The sequence below is a fragment of the Dendronephthya gigantea genome, unplaced genomic scaffold (genome assembly GCF_004324835.1).
Source record: "Dendronephthya gigantea isolate DGI-Jeju-01 unplaced genomic scaffold, DenGig_1.0 000088F, whole genome shotgun sequence".
NCBI classification, from domain to species: Eukaryota; Metazoa; Cnidaria; class Anthozoa; order Malacalcyonacea; family Nephtheidae; genus Dendronephthya; species Dendronephthya gigantea.
The window spans coordinates 545481-568278 of NW_021163098.1; the positions used below are offsets into that span (position 1 = coordinate 545481).

Consider the following 22798-nt stretch of genomic DNA (forward strand, 5'->3'; position numbering starts at 1 on the left):
TATTCGAATTTTTAAATTTCAAAATATTGATGAAAATCACGCTGTATATGATTTCGATATTTTTAGTTTTAAACCATTTCGAGGTATTTGGAACCGAATTTTGATGAAAATTGATCAAAGTATGATTTTAGATGTTCAAATGTTTTTTTTCATCAGAGAAAGTAATTCTACTTTGTGTGAACCATTTCGAGATATTTGAAACTGAATTTGCAAAGCTCCAAGCTATTAAAAGTTGTAACTATTTTAAAAAACCGCTAGTATACAAAATTTTTTTACAAAATTAAGAAATATGTAAAGAAAAGGTTGAAAATTCAAATAAAATTAAAAATATTTAAAATGTGTCAAAATTTTCAAAAATAAAACACAATAGTATGTATGTCAAAAATTTTAAAAATTTTTGAAAATGTTGAAAAAGTTTAGAGAACACTTCAATATGTGTCAAAAATTTTAAAAAATTTAAAAATTCAAAAATAAAAGGATATTTGTCAAAAATTTTAAATAGACATTGGCAGCTGTCAAAAAGTTTAAAAATTCTAAAATGTTTTGATAATTTTGATAATTAAAAAAAACACTTTTGTTAAATTCGATAATTTTTAGAGGTTTAAAAATTTTAAAAATTGTAGGATGCACCAGTACATATTTTGTAAAATTTTTTCAAAAAATTAAAAATACTTGGGTATGTATCGGTATTTGAAAATTTTTTAAATTTTTATAACCGCTAGAGTATATTTAAAAGATTTTAAAAAATTAAAAAAATATAAAAAACACTTTTTCTGTTCCCATGTAAAAATTTAAATATTTTAACTTTTTAAAAAAACATAAAAAACACTAGTATAGATGTAAAAGAAATTAAAAAGTTTAAAAATACTTTGGTATCTATCAAAGTTTTTAAAATATTATTGAATTTCTAAGTTTCTAAGAATTAAAAGGTAAAAATCACTAGTAGCTATTTAAAGTGTTACATTTTTTGGGTATTTGATATTTAAAAAAATTTTAGACTTAAGGTGCCTATATCAACCTCAGGGAAATAACCTGATCAGATAGATTAGACGATTTTACGATTCATTACTACTTTTTATTAATGTTTGTAGGTATATGTAAATTCTAATATATCTATTGCTGAAAACCTTGCGAAATATTTCCAGATGAGTTATACGTATATGTATTGAAATTTACTGTAGTTAAAGGTGATATAATTAAACAATTTCTACTAAGTCATATAATTATTTTTCAAAATTTGCTCACATATATTTGGCCGAAAAATTACCCATTCTGCCCTCCCTTCAACGCAGCACTTCACTTGCCATAGTAACTTCTAGTTTAGCGTGTTTCGTGCTTACAAAATTAGCGTGTTCTCCAATTTCCCAGTCGCAGCACCTCACGTTCAAACACGAAAAAAGCCAACTTTGACACCCGAAAAGTACATGAAGATAAAATTTTCGTCTTATCAAATATATTGCAAATGTTCTTAAAGTAGTCTAATCTAACTAAGTAGGCTATTTCCCTGAAGTTGATATAGGCACTTTAAAAATATGAAAAATTTTGAAATTTTAGAGTTTTTAATGTGGTCCAGTACAAAAAATCATGATTTATTCTGATTCTATTTATATCATTTCCAAGGGATGATAATGTACCTCTAAACGATCACAAATAAATATTTCTTTTTTCCAAAAATTATATAAAGAACGCGAGAATTAAACGAAAAGTTATATTAATTAGGGTTTCACCCCGAGCAAACAAAAGTGGTCCATTACTTATTTTATTGTTAAATTGTTCTATTTGATTGGTTATTTTAGACAGATCGTAGAAGTTTTATATTTATAGCCTGCAAGGCTGCAAAACGTTTGATACTGGACGAGTTTTATTCATTCTAGCGTGTCTGGTCTAGGTAACCATAGTGATTGAAGATTCCTACAAGTACACATGTTGGAGACCATGCCCCTAGTAATCCATCCAAGTAAGTCAGGTTGCGAGGCAGCCATGATAACAGGTTGAGGAGACTGTAAGTTAAAAACATTGGCGGTGGTCCCTGTGTGGATTATACTAATATAGGTCTTCAGAGAAGGGAATGTATCTATACCAATAAGGTTGGTACTATGCGAAAAAATGTTTTAAATTCGTTGTTGTAGAAATTGCGTAGTTTTCAAAGACACAGCTTATGAATAATCAACGACGGAGACACAAAGTCCATAATTAAGATTTTATAAATTAATTCTTTTAGAGCATAATTGCTTCATATTTACTAGTTCTGAAGTCTAAGGTCAGCAGAGAAATATATGTATATATTTGTTCATGTATTTGTTAGACCAGAGATTCGACCTTTATGTATAACCATTATTATTTGTTAGACCATAGTTTCGACATGCTTGAAAGATGACATTTTGATGGCAAATTTCTCTGAAATAACACAAAGTTGTTTCGAAAAAATCTTTACTGAACACCACTAATGTAAGCCCTATTATCTGCTGAGGTGCTTGTGTGTCTATATATATACAATTAAGCGTTATCGGACTGTGTTAGGTAAGAAATTAACTGCGTTGCGGCATTTCAAACTCGTTATAGGTGCAACCTCATACCCAGGGTCTTTATTCGTGTGGGGGAGTAATAGATATTGACATAAGCACGAAAAAACTCAAAACAAGTTGTTAAAATAGCTTTTATAGTATTCTCATTATATTTAGAAATCGTATTAAAATTAAGCTTTATATACTGTCACACTAGATATCCCAATTTGTTCCCATTATTATTTAATCAGTTATTACAAAATATATATGTTTTAAATGGCCAGGCATATACCAAGGTTGTCATTTTCCCCATCATTTGCAGTTTTTCTTCCTTCTGGAAAAATACAATAACAAGATTTAAGGAGTATTCGTGGCCGATAATGTCGATCAATCCTTATATTAATATCAATCCTTAATAACCAGAGCAAAAAATTTTAACGATAAGGGGGAGGGAGGATGTTGATACATTTACTCAGTTCTGCCTGATGTATTTCTTTTTCCCGTAAGTGCAACACAAAGCGTTAAAAAACTTCAAATTTTTTTAGGGTTTTTTTGCGTTTAGTTTGTGTTTTCACGCAAAATATATAAACACTACACAGACACGACGGAAGTTGATCTAACTCAGCGTATTATGAGTCTTATCTTTGAACGTGTGAAAAGAGAGAAAATTGATATAAAAACGATATATATCAAGAAATATTTTTGAAAGCGACGGGCGTATACATAGCCTTTTTTGCACCAGTTGTCTGAAGTTGATGCAAAATGATGTGCATTTATTGGATAATATGAAACTAACCTAACTTTATCTAACCTTTATCCACGCCAGAAAGGGGGCACCTTGTGTGGAATGAAACGAGGTGCCTTTGGTAATCTTTTCAGCTGTTGGATCACAGGTCGCGCTCTTTGCTGAAAGCGATGTCTCAGTTCTTCAAGTCTCTTTGTTATTTTAGGGCGGAAATGTGGGCGCCTCACGACAGTGGTTTTCTGGTAGATTAAAACAAGCACGAAATTAATTTAAGAATTGTTAGATCCATTAAAGATGGATTCCTCATCAATCATTGGTATTCTTACATGGCATCTTTCAAAGGTGATTTATCATCTAGGGAATCTTTTAGAGTTGTCAGATAACATGCATTGTTCTTTTAAAAAATAATATGTATTTAGCACAGGAATTTTATCAAGAGTATATTGATTGTGAGTTATGGCTTACATTTATATTTTGTAAACAGTAGCCGGCCTGGCGATTCAAACTCCCAATGGAAAGTGTTCACAATGGTTCATTTATTTATCAAAGAACGGTTGAATTGTCAGGCAGTTATACATCATATTGCTCTATAACCAGTAGCGTAGCCGCCGGCCTGACTCTGAAGGAATAATCTACTGCGTTTGAGGGAGGGGGGGGGGGCATACCAAGAAATACACATATACTAACCCTGCATTTCGCCAAGCATTTCAACTTGTTTATGTAGCATCTAAAAAAAGGCATATCGCCACTTTTGCAAGTATTGGCCTCGAGTAGACAATTGATCTAAAAAAATACGTACAAATGATCATATGAATAAAAAATATTTCTTGTTTTTGGTTGTTACAACCCAAGCTCAACGACATGTTCTACACGATATAAATGATAAATGAGGGTAAATCAATTACGATTTTGTGGCACTTCACCCGATGTATGTTAATTCTAAAGGTTTTTAAAGCGTCTTCGTGTGAAATCACACACAACTCAATTCAAGCCAGGAACAGTTGAGAAAAAATAGTTAACTATCGGTCCTCCGGCAGGAATCGAACTTACAGTGGTGATCAAAAGTCTGAGTTCAGTCCATAATTTTTCTTATATTACGATAATTTAAAATAAATGATATCTTAGATGAGTTGGAGATTGGATATGTTGATCTAAACTTGCGTATTTCATGATAGTTAATTCTCATGGTATTTAAGTTGAATATGCGATGCGTATTATTCTTTTGGTGGACCAAAGATGGCAGAGGGCCAACAATGATGGGATATTTCGAAAAATTGCGAGAAATTGAGATGAGGTTATATATGTCGAACAAAAAGTTGGAAACGTTTTGTGAATCAGGTTCGTATTCAATTAGATGAAAATCTGCGACACCAGGCTACTCCTGCAAAGTAAAATGGAAAGAAAACAGAAGGAAACCAGTGGCCAGTCCTTAATCAATGGTGGAATAAAATTGAACCAGTAATGCTGACAAAACTGGATCACTCTATCCAACAAAAGTTAAAAGCTGTTTTCAAACGTAGAAGAGGTGATACAAAATATTAGAATAGTGCCAATTTTTGTTATATCCTACTGGTTCCACTCTATTCCACCATTGATTAAGGATGGTCCAGTGGTTTTCCTTCTACTTTCTTTCTATTTCCCTTTGCAGGAGCAGCCCTTGGTCTTGCAGATTTTCATTTAATTGATGACTTACAAAACGTTTCCAACTTTTCGTTCGACACATCTAACCTCACCTCAATTTCTCTCTGTTGGCCCTCTCATCATTGTTGCCAAAAAGAATAATACGCATTTCTTATTCAACTTAAATACCATGAGAATTAACCAGATATTTATGGGAGGCATTACTATCATAAAATACGCAAGTTCAGATCAACATATCCAATCTCCAACTCACAAGATATTATTTATTGTAAATTATCGTAATATAAGAAAAATTATAGACTGGACTCAGACTTTTGGTCACTACTGTACGCTTATGCCATGCCGGAGCAGTGCTCTTGTCGTCTGTAGATACTTACGAAACATTGACGATTGTTGATTGTATGATTTCGGAGAGAAACTTGTTTCTGAAACAACATATAATAATGACTCAAGATTCATTTTTTTAGCTTATTTTTCTCGCATAATGTGACCAAAAAAGGGTCTTTTTGTGTTGTTTCAGGTCGGTTTGAATTTACAGTGAAAGAGTGGAGCCGGTTTTTCATCAGAGTTGCAAAAAAGCTGCGGGTACGCGGGTACCACCCGGAGGAAGGTTTGCTTTGAATGAGGTTTGTGAGAAAGGTTCAAAGTTGAACACTCTAATTGATCACATGCATGTACCAATTTAAAAAAACAAATATTTCTTTATGCTGGTTGCCACCTGACTCGGTGACGTAACCTCATTTTGAGGAAGGTTTTCAAAACTTGAAATCCTACCGGAGGAAGGTTGAACCCTTTTTCAACTCTGTTTTTCATTTGCGATATTCGTAATTCCACGCTCGATTGCATGAATTTTACGCAATTAAGCTGATGATCTTCAGGTGAGGAGAAATCTAATTTCAGTTTATAGCACACCTTGCATCCCATAGCCCAACGTTTCATCTGCATGATACACCGTAACCTCGGCGCCATCCTTAAGCAATCAATCATTTTCTCTGTGTCTATCTGTTAAGAAGCAGATTAGAACAATGAAAAATAGTTTCTCACCTTATTCGAATTTTGAACGTTTGTGATCGTTATATGATTATTAGCTAAAGCCTGACATCATTTTTGTTTTCAAGGCTCATTAATAAAACACCTTTTGCTGCACTTATGATTTATATTACGATTCCAGTTTGATTTCCCTCACACTAGCTTGCAACTGTGATGATACGGATTGTCAGATAGTCTACTTTTATGGTGGCAGATTCGTGTAGATTCTTATTTATTGTGACAGAGTTGCTTCATTCTCGTTTTTCCCAGTAAGAATTGTGAAATAAACAAATTTTATGAGATACATGTCACTTATTTAGAATATATATACTTACCAGACACTCCTGAGCAGGAATGGTGTGATTTCTTGAATGATTCTATATATTGTGATAATGAAAGGGTATTTCTTAGGGCTATATTGTTGAAGTGCACACTCTACTCTGTAATTTATTACTTCTTAGTCTACACTAGTAATCTTCTCGGCCAATCACAGGGCTTCAATAATGTCTCCGAGAGTTGCTTTACAAATAAATTTATGTAGTTACCACCCTAATGATTTAAAAGAATTACCTTTTTGCAGTCTTGCACGCAATCTTTGAATGCCATCAAGCAATCACTCTTTGTTGAATTAGATTTCAAACAGCCAAGTAAGGCAAAGAAACACTTTTTCTATCGGAGTAAATAATTTTGCTATGTTAAAAATTGCTGAATTCTCTTTCCACTCATTACAGAAAAATGCTCTCTTTATAAATAGCCTAACATGATTTGTTAAAATGCATATATAGACAATTACCCCACATCTCATAAATCTGGGCCTAGGTGGATAAGGAGGCTATAAAATAAAAAAACTTCTTTAATACAACAACATCTTAGTACTGAAAGATTACAGGTCGGAACGGTGTTGATCGTCAATGCAATGCAATCTTTTCTTCAATTGTCCTAAAATCTCCCTACTACTAACTACGCGGACTATAAATTAAGGACAGCCTGCTGTATTTATATTATCAAATATCAAAAATTTACCCTTCCACCATGGACGCATTTTTTCATACACTTTTTAAATTCGAGAATGCACTCCTTCCGGGAACCACCTTTCCTGCGGCATTCACGTAAAGTTTTACCGCAACGCTGGAAAGAAAAACAAATTTAGATTATTAGTTAATTTTATTTTCTATTTTTCAGGTACTTAAACTTCCGTCAATTCTCCCGTAAACCTCAAAACAAAATGGCGGCTGGACTCGCGCTGAATTATATATACATATTTGATTATGAAAAATGACATTGTGGGCATAAAAAATACTGTTTTAAAAAAAATATATTGCTCTGAATTTACCATGAAACAAAATTTTGCTCCTCCTCGATGATGTCTTCGATGATGGCGACCAAAAACACTACTCTGTACATCTTTGTCTTCATCATCTTCATCATCCTCTTCATCATCATCTTCATCATCCTTTTCATCGTATTCATCATCATCTTCATCATCATCATCTTCATCATCTTCATCATCATCATCTTCATCATCATCTTCATCATCATCTTCATCATCATCTTCATCATCATCCTCATCATCATCTTCATCATCACTAATAACTTCCTCTTCCTCGTCACCTTCATCCTCATCGTCAGGAATAACTTCATCCTCATCATCTTCTTCATCCTCCTGATCATCATCCTCATCATCACCAATAACATCTTCATCATCTTCGTCATCATCCTCTTCACCGTACTCTTCTTCATCATCATCATCGATGACATCATCATCATCAACATCATCATCATCATCTTCATCATCCTCAATAACCTCCTCTTCCTCATCACCTTCATCCTCATCTTCAGGAATAACTTCATCTTCGCCATCTTCTTCATCATCATCATCATCATCTTCAAACTCATCCTTTCCAATAACTTCTTCATCATTATCGTCATCTTCTTCATCATCGTTGTTATCAACGCTATCATTATCATTTTCATTGTGCTAAGAAAAAAAACAGTGAATGTGAAATTTGCTAAAGGCCTGAATTACGTATTCATGTATGAAATTTAAAATTGTCATCAAAATTCAGTTTGGCTCCTCACTGGACGATTCCTGTATTATTGAAACAAAATGATAAACTAAGGAAATTCATCATCACAGAAGGAAAGAGTCAGACTTCAATGGAAAGTTTGGTTGAGAATTTTTGCAAAGTGTGAAAAATATCGCTGTTTGAAATAATAAATAATAATAATACTCGTGACAAAACATCACCATTTCCCTAAAAGTTCACACGGCTTTTTTCGCAACCAGATTTTCTGGTTTCACTAAACTCTATTAATCTTTTACTAAAACTCCGAAATAGATTTAGAAGGTTGCCTATTGCGAGAAATAAATTAAAACACATGAGGCAGTGCATATAATAAGGTTTATAACAACATAATTTTATACTAACCCTGCAATTCGCCAAGCATCTAATCTTCCTTGAAATGCATGCAAAAGAACGCAAATAACCACTGTTACAAGCCTTTGCCTCAAGTAAACAATTTCTCTAAAAAAATAAAAAAAAGGAAGGAGGGAAGCAAAATTATTTTGGTGAAATAGAAATAGCCTGAATAGGGAATAGGAAATTCAAAACACACATACACCATGATTTCTATTAGTGCATGTATACGCATAGGTTTAGCTTTTAGTGTGCAGATTGTAGATTGTATATAGATTATTAAAACTGATTTAGAGTGCAAAACGTAGGGAAATGTAATCGAATCGATTTCATGCACAATATATTGCATATTCATTGCTTTGCGGAATCGCTAAAAAACATGTCTAAAGCCGGTTTTCCACTGGCAGGGCCGTAGCTAGACCGCTTAATTGGGGGGTGTATATTCATATATTCATGTTTGTATACCATAGGAACAATAGCATACAAAAGAAATCATTCGGGCATATGACGAATATATGAATATGCACCCCCCCAATTAAGCTTCTAGCTACGGCCCTGTCCACTGGCGATATTTTTCGCACGAAGCGACATTTTACTTTTGTTTCAGAGCTCTCAACTGCAGCCATCTGGAACAAATTGCTCAAATGCAAAGGAATAATGTCGCTTCACGCGAAAAATATCGCTAGTGGAAAACCGGCTTAAAGTAGAATTGGAGCTGCTGACGCGACAAAATATCGAACAGAAAATATAGGTAAAGACTTTTGCCCGCACTTATTAGCGTTTAATGTGAAATTTATGAATAATTAATGAGTCTAACTTGCAATCATTGCGCAGTATTTTGGTCACCTGTATACATCTGTAATTCCCCATAAAGGTCTCATGAATTGTTAATTAATATATTAACTTTGATACAACCAATCTTAATTAGTATTCATAACTTTGTTACACACATGCCCTAATATGCATTAAGCTTAATTTATTCATTTCACAAGCACGTTAAAATACTCGCGGCCGATCTGTATGGGATTTACAATGGCTCGTGCTACGCACTCGCCATTGTAAATACCCATACAGATCGGCCGCTCGTATTTTAAATAGTACTTGTCAAGTGATTGATTTCTATTTATGGCAGTAAAACAAAACATGTTTAAAAAACTTACTGTGCATGCCAAAGCATTTGTAAATTTTTCTACAGGGAAGGTAGGTCTTGTAGGTTTGTTTCTCTGGAAAAAAATTAACATTTAAGTCAATCTGAAAAAGGGTATAGTACCGAATTGATTATTTCGCCTCCAGCTCGGTAAATATAGGCTAGTAATCACATCGCCTTGGGCGACTAATTGTTAAATAATTTACAGCAAAATTTTGGCACTGAAAAATTAGGTCAAACATGCAATGGTCTTAATGCAATACAATATTTTCCTTAGTTGTTCTAACATTGCTCTCTAACACTAACTACATGAACTAGTTCAAATTACAACCTATATATATATACTATAAATACTTACTGTTTCAACATAAAAACACTTTCTCATACACATTCTAAGTAATATAAAGCAATTCCTGGAACTACTTTTTCTGCGGCATTGAGTTAAGGTCCTCTTGCAACGCTAGGAAGAAGAGCAAATTCAGTTTATTGTTAATATTCCTATATTATGCCTGTATCGCTAAACGATATTACATGCACGAACAATACTGTTTTTCAAGAATCTTTGCTCTAAATTTACCATTATACATCTTCCTTTTTCTTGAGGGGGTCGTTGATTATGACGACCAAAAATACCGCCCTGAACAACTTCGTCTTCATCATCCTCTTCATCGTCATCATCTTCATCATCATTGTCATCAAGGCTTTCGTTATCCTACGAAATAAAAAGTTGAGATTTTCAACAAGCAAAAATGAATTAAGGAAGAATTAAGGTAGAATTAAGGTGGTCAACTACGGCAAAATTACGATCCTGTTTGAAACATTTAGGCTATACAGTTTTAAAGGTTTTCCTAATGGATCGTCTATAACTATTAAACGAAACCTTTATTGATTAGGGTTTTACTCTGGACAAAAATGTGATCGATTGACAAACTCTATTGCTTTATCGTTCTTTTGAATTCTTCTCCAAAGTTTATGAATGTATGCAGAACCTTCATTAATGCTTTTCTCATCGAAAATTCTTATTCCGTTTACTTTCGCACAAGATAACTCAAAAACTAATAAACGTAAGATTACAAAATCTAAACACATTTGTCTTGAACTAAAAGAATTTCGTTTAGGCCAGTAAAAGAGCGACGATTTTTGAGAAATAGATTGGTAAAGATTTTTGAAAACAGCTTGCCAAACTTTTGTTATTGCACCAAAATTTAAATTGTTCTAGTTCAGCACCTCGGCCAATATATTGAAAGCTAAATAAAAAATTTAAATAAACAGTTAGTAATCGACTAATCGCATTTTTAAAATTCCGCTATTGGATGTGTCATAGTTGGGTGTAGGCATTTACCATCCTCCATTAATTGCAATTCTCTTTCCAAACTCATCCTTTAAATTTACTTTTAATTAACTTTACGAATCAATATTTGGTATATTTTTAATGATCTTGGATAAAAAATATAAAACTTTTAGAGTTTTAAGTTTTAAAATGGAAATAATTTCAGTGGACTTGCAATGGCAAGTTTGCTAGGTTCCAGTTTCAATTCGATTTCGGACTAGCCCATTCGCATAACTCACAAAAATGCCCTATAGCCATGATATGAAAATAAATCAACACTAATAAGTAATGGCGGAAATTTTAATTTCATATATGCATTCAGCATTCTGTGTAATTTAATTTTGATATATATGTTCCTCCAATTTTAGGATCCAATCATATACATGCAATATCCTTTGTTCATCTGAGCGCAAAATAATAGTGTCGCAACGCCAGTCTGTTTGGAGCAAATGATACAATATTTGGACAGAACAAACTTTATAGCAGGTTTAAGAGAAAGGAAGGCCAGAAAATATAGGTAAAGTCCGTAAAGACTTTTGCCCCAACTCATTAGGCAATATTAGCGTGCATATATCGTGAGAATGATTTCAATTTACCGGTTTCAACTTATTCTCGGAATAGGCCATTCGCATAACTCACATATGCATTAAGCATTCTGTGTAATTTAAATCCCTCGTAGATACTTTATTTTATTTTTCGTACAGGATTTTTTATTATCAATAGCTATAGACTATAGTGTAGTGCTTTCGTCAAGATTTGCTGGCAAAATTTTTTTAAATATTTTACTTGTTTTGAATCAAATCACCAAAACTAATCATGAGTTAAAATGAAGTCTCTGGTCACGTATAAATAAATTATAATTAATCATGTTCAGAGAGGACCAGCGCAAAGAGAAAGCGCAACATTCCACCGCAGATTTCTAGAGAAATATAGGTCCGATTTATACGAAGACCCATGGAAAATGCAGGTTGCATTTTTGCAAAGTTTTAGGTCTGGAATACTCTAATTTTCTGATCATATGCCCCAGAAAAACTGTCTGCAAAAAACGATTTGATATGCAAAAACGGAAGCGTAAGACCATAAGGGACGCTCATCATTTAAGCACTCTGCCATATCTAATCTCCAATTGCACGAGTTTTTCCTGGACACAAAATGGCCCATTTTCTTTATTGATCCATGCTCAAACTTTTGCTGTACGCCTTACGATTTTAAATATTTTCTTGGGCACGCAGGCGTGCTGGTTTTGTTTACGCTCTCCTGCTGCATCTGGATGCTTTGTACGACGTGTTATTTGACACGCATGCATTCTATATGTAAGTAGCAATAAAATAAATTGATCAAACAAAGTGCAGGTTATAAGCATTCAATACATCAAAATCTGTCTCGCAACAAATTTCAGTATAATCAATGCAACATATTTCAACCTATTCTAACCTGTTCGCTCAGTTTATTGCTTAGTTAAAAATCGTTGTATACACTCAAGAAAATATCAGGTATTGATAAAACATTATATTTACCAATTTTGCCATGAATAGCTATTTATTTGTTCAATTTTGAACAGCTGGCTAGGAAGCAGCAGTTGAGCCAATTTTAGAAAACTTTGCGGAATAAAAAATGGTTAAAAAAGCCATTCAGTCGATACAGTGGCGTCGCCAGGTTGCTCAGACTGGGGGGGACGAGGCACCAAAGCGCAAGACCTCTAGGGGGGTTCGGGGGCATTCACCCCCGAGAAAATTTTTATTTCTAGGGTCTCTAAAACGCTATTTCCCGCATTTTCAGCCAAGTTTTATGACAATCCGAAAGCCACAGATCGGAGATTTTTGTTATAAACAAACAGTTTTTACAAGGGGAACTTTTTGTTGTTAGCTAATCAGCCTAATCTAAATGTGTCAACAAGAGCATCCAACTCAATTTTATCAGCAATGTCTCTTTCTATATGCTGACTATGTTATTCTAATGCTATTCTTTACGTGATCAAAAGTAATGTTAATTCGAAAATTTCTTTATTTACTCTGCTGTTGGAAATTAGAATCATTGTACCCCCCCCCCCCTTTTCTCTTCAGATTTAGAAAAATCCCAAAAGTGGTCTTTAGAATAAGTGGGGGGGACGAGTCCCCCCCAGTTCCCCCCCTAGCGACGCCACTGAGTCGATACAAATTAGATTTCCTTGTATTTGATATTTTTTATCCGAAAGCGTCTCATTTGAGCCAGATGAAAACTCGTTTACTACAATCCAAATTTATGCTAAAGAAAAAATTTCAGGTATGCTAATGACTATTAATAAATACCGTGAGTATGAAAGCAGCGAGAGCGACGTTTATGTAAAATCTAAACAAACCTCGTCTTTCTTCTCATTTTCATAGACGAACGTTGGCAGCTCTTCCGTCAGTTCCGTGGGTAGGAGTTCTTCTGTTGTCGGTCGGATAAATTGAACTGCGTTAAGTTGCGCATTTGCGCAATATAAAACGCACGCGAAAAGCAGCAAAACTGCGAGAGACTTCATCTTTGGCTATGCGATGTCCCGACAAAAGTGTGCGCGATAGGCAATGATTAAGAACGTTTTATATGAAGCTGATATTTGATCTTTTGTTGTGTCGCGTGAGCTTTGACGCACATCCACACCTACCATCGTCAGCATGGCGTGATAATTTAATTTAAAAAATGTTTTATTTATCGTGTGTCGTGTTTCGTGGATAAATCGAGTTTTTTACCCCGCTGCTTTATATCGTTTCAGGACTTGGAAGTTCCACATTTCTGCTGACCAGTAACCGAAGTTTTTCGACGTAGATGTATTATCGACTAGTTCTGTCATGTTTAATACAGTTCGGTCACTTTGGTCAGTTTGGCGAATCGGCGCAATTTATGGAAAAATATTACGCATAATTTCCGTAAAGTTACAATTGAATAAACACAGGGTTTCCCTGCCGACCAATGGCAGAAATTGAAAACAACTTAAAAGAATCATACACATATATCATAACATTTTACTCGTTAATCCCACCCATGTAGGTTACTTAGTTTTGGCGGATATATATATAGAACTATGGAATTTATAGATGTATAAAAGATATATAGAACAATAACGTCGCTAAGTGGGAAAAAAAGGTTGAGTAATTATCTTCGGCCGAAATTAAGCTGGTTCTAACCCGATCTAAAAAGCGCAGATTAAGCGTTAAAGGTTGCAAAAAGTCAATAGAAATGTTACTTTAATTTCCAATACAGGAACGTTTTGCGTGCTAAACTACCACGCTGAATATCCGAGAAAAGCTTTTCCCAGGTAAAAGTTAGCTGAAAAATGAACTGCAATATCAGATTAAAACAAAAACCAAATTTAAATCAGGCTACACGACACACGATACACGAGAAGGAATTATTATTATCACATTTCCTGCTGTCTTCACGTCCAACTGAACAATGATGCTGCAGTTTTAGCTCTGTTTGCTTTATTAAAACACGTCCTGTTTGGATATAACGCTCATGAATACCCATGTTTTGTTGTGATAATGGAGTAGGAACATTACAACTTGACACTTGTCATTGCCTGTATTGCTTTATTAATTTCCTTAATAAAACAAATTGCATATAGAATTAAACATATACGTATACGAACCTCTATAAAAATAAAAATAAAAATAAAAATGCATTAGTTGATAGTTTTAAGGCGACAGCTTTTGCCGCCTGAGGAATATTCAAGTTAAGATTGTACGAAGCCACATATATGTATATGTATACGTATATATAAGAAGCCACATAGCTATTTAATAATGGCTGAGATTGTAAAAAACTATATGGTCATTCTTTCAGCAGTTATATTGAACATCCGACTATTGTGTGGGACAACCTTATAATTGAAATAGCTGCATATAATGACACTAAACTACTTGATAGACAACGCACAAATTGCATACGTTGTTGCAATATGATGTTTTAGCTAAATGATATCTAAATATATCCTTTAACGAGTCGCAATTAAACCGACGTAATACATATGAGCCAAAAATGTAACATTGAGACTTTCTACTTACCTCACATCCGACTTAGGAGTTAGGATGCGATTGATAAACTCACTGATGACCTAGAAAATCTGATCCTTACCTCTTAACACACATATTTATCTATACCAGTGACTACCCTTACTTTCCAAGGGCAAGGAATGAAGAAATATGTATGACTTGCTTTTTACAATAGGCAAAATTATGCGTAAGAACAATTATAGGGACTACATCTCCCACAATCTACTGTTACTCCCCCAAGTTAAGAAAACATTGTGAAATTCTTTAATTCGTAGCTATTTTCAACTGCCGCATTATACCGTTCGAAAACCATTATCCTGCTTGCGGGAGAGGATGCATGCAGTAGACTTATGGCATTTTCCGAAAATTAGAATCTCGCATTGTCTAGTAGGCTACTAGTGTCTTGTGCACCGTCGCAATATTTTTAATCGAACTTGATTATTCCAAAATCAATCGTCCCAATTAAAACACATAATTTATTCATTTATACCAGTGACTACTCTTATACTTTCCAAGGGCAAGGGATGAAGAAATATGTATTAAATGACTTGCATTTCGCAATATCACAAAATTACGTAAGAAAAATTATAGGGACTGACACTGTTTAATTTCGTGGGAGTGTATATTTATATATTCGTCTTATGCCCGAGTGATTTCATTTGAAAACTATTGTTCCCTTCGGTATGTAAACATGAACATATGAGTATATAGCTAATCTCGCGACATCAGGTACTCGCAATGGGACTTTATTAGTACATTGACTAAACCATATTAGGTTTCATCTGAGTTCAATGTCATCCCTTTGTTGTTGTTAACACCTGAAATAATACGAGTTTATCTCGTTTTTCTGAAGGAAAAATCTCCAATTATTGTTTTACCATTTGAATCAAACTTTATTAGTTGAAATTTGAAAACTAGAATGCTTGAAATGATCTGAACCCAGAAATTTTTGATAAATGAAATCTATGCACGAGAACGTCGAGAAGGGTTGTATCGGTCTTTCAAGGATGCATTTGTCAAATTCTTTCCACCCAGGAGGTATGTAATTATAGGATTTAAATTAAATTGTCCTGACTGTGCCAATTTTACCATCTAACGATGCGAACAGCGTCTTCAAACAACGCGCATTAAGGCCCACGCACACGGGATGCGATTCGCGAACGAGACATAAATCTCAAGTTTTAAGAAGCTGGCAAATAAAGTCAATTTGGAAGGAAATTTTGAGAGCTATCGGGACCAGATAAGTTAAAATGAATTCTGAGTTTGGCAAAAAAATCGCCAAACTAATTTGCTTTTAAAAACTGAAAAAGTACCGGCCTTTAAATGTTGAATAACCACTGCCTAAAATCGACGAAATTTTCGACGTTTCAAGCTAAGAGAGTAAGAGTCTTCGTTACGAGAGTTAGTCATAACGTCGAGACGAATTTTTCTATTTTAGACGGATCAGCTATCAGTAGCGTAGAACTGAGCACGATAATTTGAAGGGGGGCGCTCACATGCATGTGTACTGATATACTCGTGTACTGCCTAATCAATTCCTTTTAAACTCGATTGTCTTTACAGTCTGATAAAATGGATATACTAGGAATATGTGCTTCCTAGTTATATCGTGCTTCCTACGCCCCTGGTTGTTATACCATGCACGTACATTTGTCCACTTACGGTTGCCCAGGTACAGGCACGTGCCGTTCTCATGCATACCACGTACATTTGTCCTGACAGGGTTTCATATAACTGGTCATTTTTAAATATTATTCCCAAAAAGCAGACGTTTTCAATATCGGAGTCCCAACAACGTTAATTAATCAGCTATTCCGAACTCTCGACTACATGTAGAAAAAAAGCCAGTAGACAGGTGAGACTGTTTGCTATCAACGGTAATCCTGTTCTGCCTTAACTTGCATATGCTGTGTTGACAAATTCGCATTTTCACTTCCTTCCTGACACGTGAGGATTAGCAGAATAAAACCACTTGAAATTACTACTCCTACGAGGGTAAAATAAACTTAAACTTTCCTGCAAAGAAAAATACCCGTGTCAAGGTGGCTGACGTGACAGAATATTTTTATGTGTGTGCACTCAGCAAAGACCGAGGACGAATGACATAGGCACGGGTACCCATTTTATCCGTGCCGTGTGTATATGGCCAAAAATGGCATAAATAAGAAAAGATAATGTTCGTTTCCAAGGTTAAAATTCACGGATTGCAGAAATATCCAAGGTAAAACTATTCGATTAGCAAAACATTCAGTTTTTAAACAGCAGCTCTGTCGATCTCCTGGTCACATTTTAATTGTTATATTTTCACTCAATGTATTTCATAGTAAACATATTTCATGAAATGCAAATAGAGGACAAGCGACAGCCATTTTGTCACTAATTTCTGGAAATGACTATTTTTAAACCGTGACTTGTTCACGAGACAAGCAGTCTATCAAAAAGCTTCTATTTACCTTAAACACTAAAATGTTCCTTTAGGAAATATGTCAATATTATATAATGTTCTTTTGGCGTATATTTAAATATAATTTATATATACCAGTTTTATAATGTGGACAAAAGGTAAAAATTTCTGAAAATGTCTAATTACATTTCTACACTGGAGAATACAATAGTGGTGTACAGTCTATGAGAATGCAGTGGCGTATCAAGCATAAGTACCTTTCGCCATACAAATATTACGCTATTATAATACTATTCATTTCTTTAGGAATATTTTCACAGCTATAAGGGCATATGATGATGGGACTAAATCTTTGTGCAAATTTCTACCTTTAATATCGATAACATGGAAAGAATCGGAAAAAACGTCAACATGAACTGGAAACTCGACTTTGCAATCCAGCAGTTAGGCTCAAATTCTCACTTTCAAATTTCAAATGCTCAATCATCCAAAACGCGAGAACCAAGCCTTACGACGGTTTGAGCCAAACATTAGGAAAAATTGAGGTGACATCGGAATAGGCTGACGTATAACTTTCTGCATGAACGGGCGTCTTTCAGGTTGTACACCGCTCACTCGACCTCGTTTTGGAACGAATTGTGCTACAGGAGTTTTCTAGAATCAGATAAAAATCAGTGTTGGAGAATGGGTACATGGTCCTGCTTAGCCGAGTTGATGATCTGATGTATTGAAATAACTGTTGAAGGACGTCGACACGATGCCAACCAAGGTCAAAGCAGGGGAGTTCAGAGAATCTGGATGGAGATTAGGGGAGATCTTTCCTATACACCCCCCCCCCCCACCCTTTCACTAGACAATTGTTTTCCCAATGTTTTCCTCCCGAGTAATGCTATGAATTCCGCAACAAAATATTCGCATGAAGGCCAACCGCCAGTTTCACTTTTCTCTGTCTGATAGCCTTTCGCAAGAACTCATACTACCTTGAGGCCATGTTTACAAAGAGAAATATCAATATGAAGGCAGAAACATTCATGCCCAAACGTTTTCAATATGCGTTCAATTATCATATGAAATCCCTTTCCTGAATCAATTATTCTAGAACAACAAATTTTCTAATTGCGCATGTTCGCATGAATAAAATATGGGAGTGAAATATGGAGGGTATATAATTTCTAATATTCATAAATTCGTGTTCAGCTTTATTTACTTAATGTGAAATCAATTGTTTTTACTTCATGAGAAAAACAAGAATATCTGAATAGCTAACCTCGTTGGCTACAATCTATAGCCCAGTAGCCCACCACACAAGAGAGCTATTAGGGAGATTTAGCATGAGGACGTGAACGTCAAAGACGACGTGAAAATGGCGAGTAAATGGCGTGGCATGTCCATATTTGGGCGCATCACGTCATTTATTCGCCTTTTCACGTCGTCTTTGACGTTCAAGTGCTCGTGCTAAATCACCCTATTGAGCTGAGATAACGACCTCACGAAGCAGTTAGCTCAGCCCGAAAACCATCCGCACACGAGAGAAACTTGCCGCCTCTGGAGGCGAATTCCTCATGAAAATTATCCGCACACAAAAGGAACTTGCTGCATGACAGCCTCGCGATATCTTTAGCTCAGCTAATAGAGAGCTTTAGATTTGACTACGGCTTGCGCTAAAGCTACGAGATTGCTTACTGTGCATGGCGCGAAACAAACGTTGTATGCATACGCCACCTCGTGAATGCCGGCATGATAAACTTCTCCGAACACAATAGCCATAGGGAGCTCTAGCAGTGACTACTAGTACGACTACGAGTACGAGATTCGTCATTCTCGCGCGTTGTTTGCTTACGCCATCAGTCAAAACTCGTAGTCGTTGGGCTTTTGAGTACGAGTTTTTTGATAAATTTCGTACTCAAAAGCCCAACGACTACGAGTTTTGGCTGATGGCGTAAACAAACAACGCGCGAGAATGACGAATCTCGTACTCGTAGTCGTACTCGTAGTCATTGCTAAAGCTCCCTAATAATGAACCTGTGGCTGTGCTGTGAATGAACGCATGTTCATACTGTCAAATATTTCGGAAATATTTGCGCTTACCATTTCGGTCATAGAAACAGTTCTCTCAAATGTTTTTCAGGAAAAAATGAGAAAAAGTATCAGATTTTATTGCTTTTTAAATCACGCAGTACGTACTACAACGTTTCCTAAAATACCGTAGTCAGATGAGCGACGGCTACGAGCACATGGCTTCATTACTAATGATCACGAATAAGTATCACGTAAATATGACGAGTCTCGTAGCGGTAGCGGGACAGCCTCGTCCCCGGCACGTGTTTCTTTTTAATATAATTGCGTATTTTTTGTTTCGCAGAAAGAGACGCGCGAAGGGACAGAGACGGAAGGTGGGCAATGCGCCTGGTATAAAATGCATTCAAGATGGCGGAAAGTTAGAATGGAGAAATATTGACCGAAGAATTCGAAGATGTCTTATGTACGCTTTCGGGAATGGAAAGACAAGTACATACTGCTTTCAAAGCAGCATTATGCCACGGCAGGCTGGCAGCAATCAGTAAGAATGATTTAAAATTGAAGTTTTAAACGATACAATACAAAATCTTCAAAGACAAACAAAAAACCTCAAATGTTATTTTATTCTGTGATTGCTGTCAAACGCCTAAAAGTTTTATAAAACTTTCCGAGGTAGCCTCCCACAGATCCTCCATATTTAAATTCCCAAATTTCTTTTAGAACCATTTTGTTCCTGCAAACATGCCCCCCTCGCGCTGAATACCAATTTCTTAAGTTAAAGCCAGAGAGAAATACCTATGTGCGCGTAATATTACGATATTACACTGAATCGCTAATGAAAAAATTCTATATTTTTTGTGTTTATTTAAATGAAATCAATCTAACAGAAATCATATGAATGATTAACGCTGCTATGAAGTAGACACGTGGGCCTTTTTGCGGAAACAAAACATGTTCTGTGTAATACAGTATTTTTTCAATAAGGGCCTAAGATTGGAAACAAACTCCCTTTTGCCCGTTTTGTCAAGAAAGCTAGACAAAATCCCTAATACGTCCAAATACCGCGATGTTGTCTTTCAAATTAAACTGTTGTTGAAAGAGTTCAACTATTTCGAAATTAGAGGAAGCCGCCGCGTGTTAACAATCGCTACTTACTTATAATTTATTTGGTTGAGTAATTTACATGAAACGATCGGTGGCTACAAAAATATTTGACAAACATCACTTATTAAAAACTTAACCTACAATATACAGTAACGCAATTCGGAGCAGGAAAACAAACCTTTAAAAAAGGCAACAAAGCCCTGGCGAGTAGAGAATGATGAAAATATCATTTAATTATCATCTATCATTTGCTGTCGAGTGTCGAGGAATCTTTTGACCGCGCGCCTTTGGTGTGGTTTTCGATATTGATTGCATGAAGATTATATTAGAGTGTTTCGAAAACGGTTTGTCTGTAGAGTTCTAGCAAGTAGAGTCGTGAATCCTTTTGACTAGTGATATTTTCTTTCACATACAGTAAAGAGAGTATTTATTTAGATTATTATTATAGCCAAATAAATTACTGGATGTTGGTTGGTGAAGAAAAGTACAGTTTTTCATTAATTGTACGAGAGTATAAATAATGATTTTGCCAAATAAACAAACTATTACGGAAAGATATTTGCATGCAAACTAAACTGCCCTGGAGGTACAAAAAAGGCCAGGTAGGATGAACAAAAATATTGTCGAGAATATAAAATAATAGATAAAAGTCTGAAGACTGTGTTTGGAAAGAAACTACCTTACATGTACTGAGAACTACGTCCTGAAAGATCTCAGCGAAGCGCTTGGAAAATTTTACGACTTTAATAATAAAGAAATAATGATGCAATGTTGCTTGATGTTATAATTAGGAATTAATAGTATTTGTGATGTTTGAAAAATTTTTCAACATCGCTTGTACCATTTCTGAATTGTACACGTCTTCGCATGCATACTGCAAAAATAAATGTTAACAATAATAACTTTTACCTTCCATTTTCCATTATCATCATCGTCCTCCTCAACTGCTGCACCTGAACCATTTCTGCCCTCATCGTTAGGTTCGTCTTAGAATGATAATTAGAATTATCTTTGTATAGATATTACATGGAACGAGTGATCGGTATACCAGTCTGGAATTCGCGGAAGGGTTTAAATTCCTTGCCCTTATTTTGAAACTATTTTGATACACTTATAGCGACAGGTATGAGTTAGGTAAAAATACCATTTGCTTATACATCGTCTGCCGAGGGTGTATGTGGAAAGAAGCAATTTCGCCACAGCCTCTATAGGTTCGAATGGATAATGTTGAAGGCAGATAGCGAACAATGTTGCAAGAGGGAAGCTTTCTATTATGAAGAGCATTTTTCCGATTTAAATCGAAATTAGAATTCTAATCATAATATTTCAAGAATTGTACAGCATTAGACTTACCCTTGTGGGGTACTTAACAGTAGTTGTTGATGCGTTGGCATATTTTTAAATAGAATAGAATAGGATATGAAATGTAAAATGGAAGTTGGGTTACAGAATTAAACAACTTAAACATTACGAGTACAAGTAGCTCTCTATGCGCTCTTTACAGGGTATATTATATAGCGCTCTTTACCGGATATATCATATAAAATTATAGCGCTCTATACAGGGTATATACGCGTTGTTTATTAACGGGAATACTTTCAGTTAGCTATGCTTCAATAATCATACAATGACAGAATACTCCTGCTTTTCTACAAACTGCAAATAAGTGATCATACCTCTCAACTTTGAGGAGATTTTCGCATTAATCCAACATACTGAGCAAAACAAGAGTAATAAAAAAATAGAGCATTCCATCGCTGCTCTTCGACATCCAAAACTAAGTGTTCTACGCTCACCTTGATAACAGTATTTTAGACAACAATTGATTTCAACTATAGTTAATAATCAACGTTTTAGGGAACAATTACCTAATTTGATTGGATAAGAGTTGATACTATAAGGTAACAATGTTCATTATAGCTTCACGATGACGCATTAATGCCATCAAGCCTTCACGCAGTCTTTAACACTTGAACTGATATTGTCTGTTAGGTTTAATCGTAGTGCATGGAGATAAACAGTAACAAGATCTGATAGTTGATAAGTTTTAATATATTATAAATTATATCCCAACTTTTATAAGGAGATCATGCACTAAAAGTAATATTTATATATCCGCTTTGGATGTATAATTTTTGCAATAACATTGAAGAATATGGAGTTTTGCACTTCAGTGGAAAACAATCTCATCGGGGTGTAAAAAATTACCCACTTTAGCAATATACGAGGACAACACAGATTATACCCAAAAACAAAAGTGCGTCAAAATGAGTGGAAGAAAATGTAGATATCGAACGTAAAAGAGAAGTACTGATTCAGCGATGAACATGCATTAAGCTATACGGAAGTTGTTCCTACAGGTACGCAATTAATTTCTCGGAACAACAAAATCAGCTGCCATGCATGACGTGATATATGCCGGGTAAGTTTCAATATATTCTCCCG

General features: G+C 35.0%; 2 protein-coding genes across 3 annotated transcripts; both read right to left on the bottom strand.

Annotated features, from left to right (window-relative positions):
* Positions 1 to 2638: 2638 nt before the first annotated feature.
* On the bottom strand, positions 2639 to 13383 carry LOC114533293. Of its 2 annotated transcripts, none has more exons than XM_028554803.1 (15): positions 13152 to 13383; positions 10061 to 10195; positions 9842 to 9943; positions 9497 to 9559; positions 8349 to 8444; positions 7253 to 7897; positions 6943 to 7047; positions 6713 to 6751; positions 6490 to 6588; positions 6255 to 6296; positions 5803 to 5892; positions 5268 to 5315; positions 3937 to 4032; positions 3301 to 3488; positions 2639 to 2838 (listed from the first exon to the last, which is right to left on the bottom strand). In XM_028554803.1, exons 1-14 carry the CDS (start codon positions 13314 to 13316, stop codon positions 3318 to 3320), a joined length of 1896 nt encoding a protein of 631 aa, XP_028410604.1. In that variant the 5' UTR covers positions 13317 to 13383; the 3' UTR covers positions 2639 to 2838; positions 3301 to 3317. The 2 variants fall into 2 exon arrangements, with proteins under 2 accessions (XP_028410604.1, XP_028410603.1); XM_028554802.1 differs by having other exon boundaries at positions 3316 to 3488; positions 13152 to 13382.
* A 3724-nt stretch (positions 13384 to 17107) lies between these two features.
* Positions 17108 to 22319, bottom strand: LOC114533288. Its single transcript, XM_028554792.1, has 3 exons — positions 22030 to 22319; positions 21263 to 21339; positions 17108 to 17884 (listed from the first exon to the last, which is right to left on the bottom strand). The coding sequence occupies exons 1-3, from the start codon at positions 22106 to 22108 to the stop codon at positions 17714 to 17716; spliced, it is 327 nt and encodes a 108-aa protein (XP_028410593.1). The 5' UTR covers positions 22109 to 22319; the 3' UTR covers positions 17108 to 17713.
* Positions 22320 to 22798: the final 479 nt, after the last annotated feature.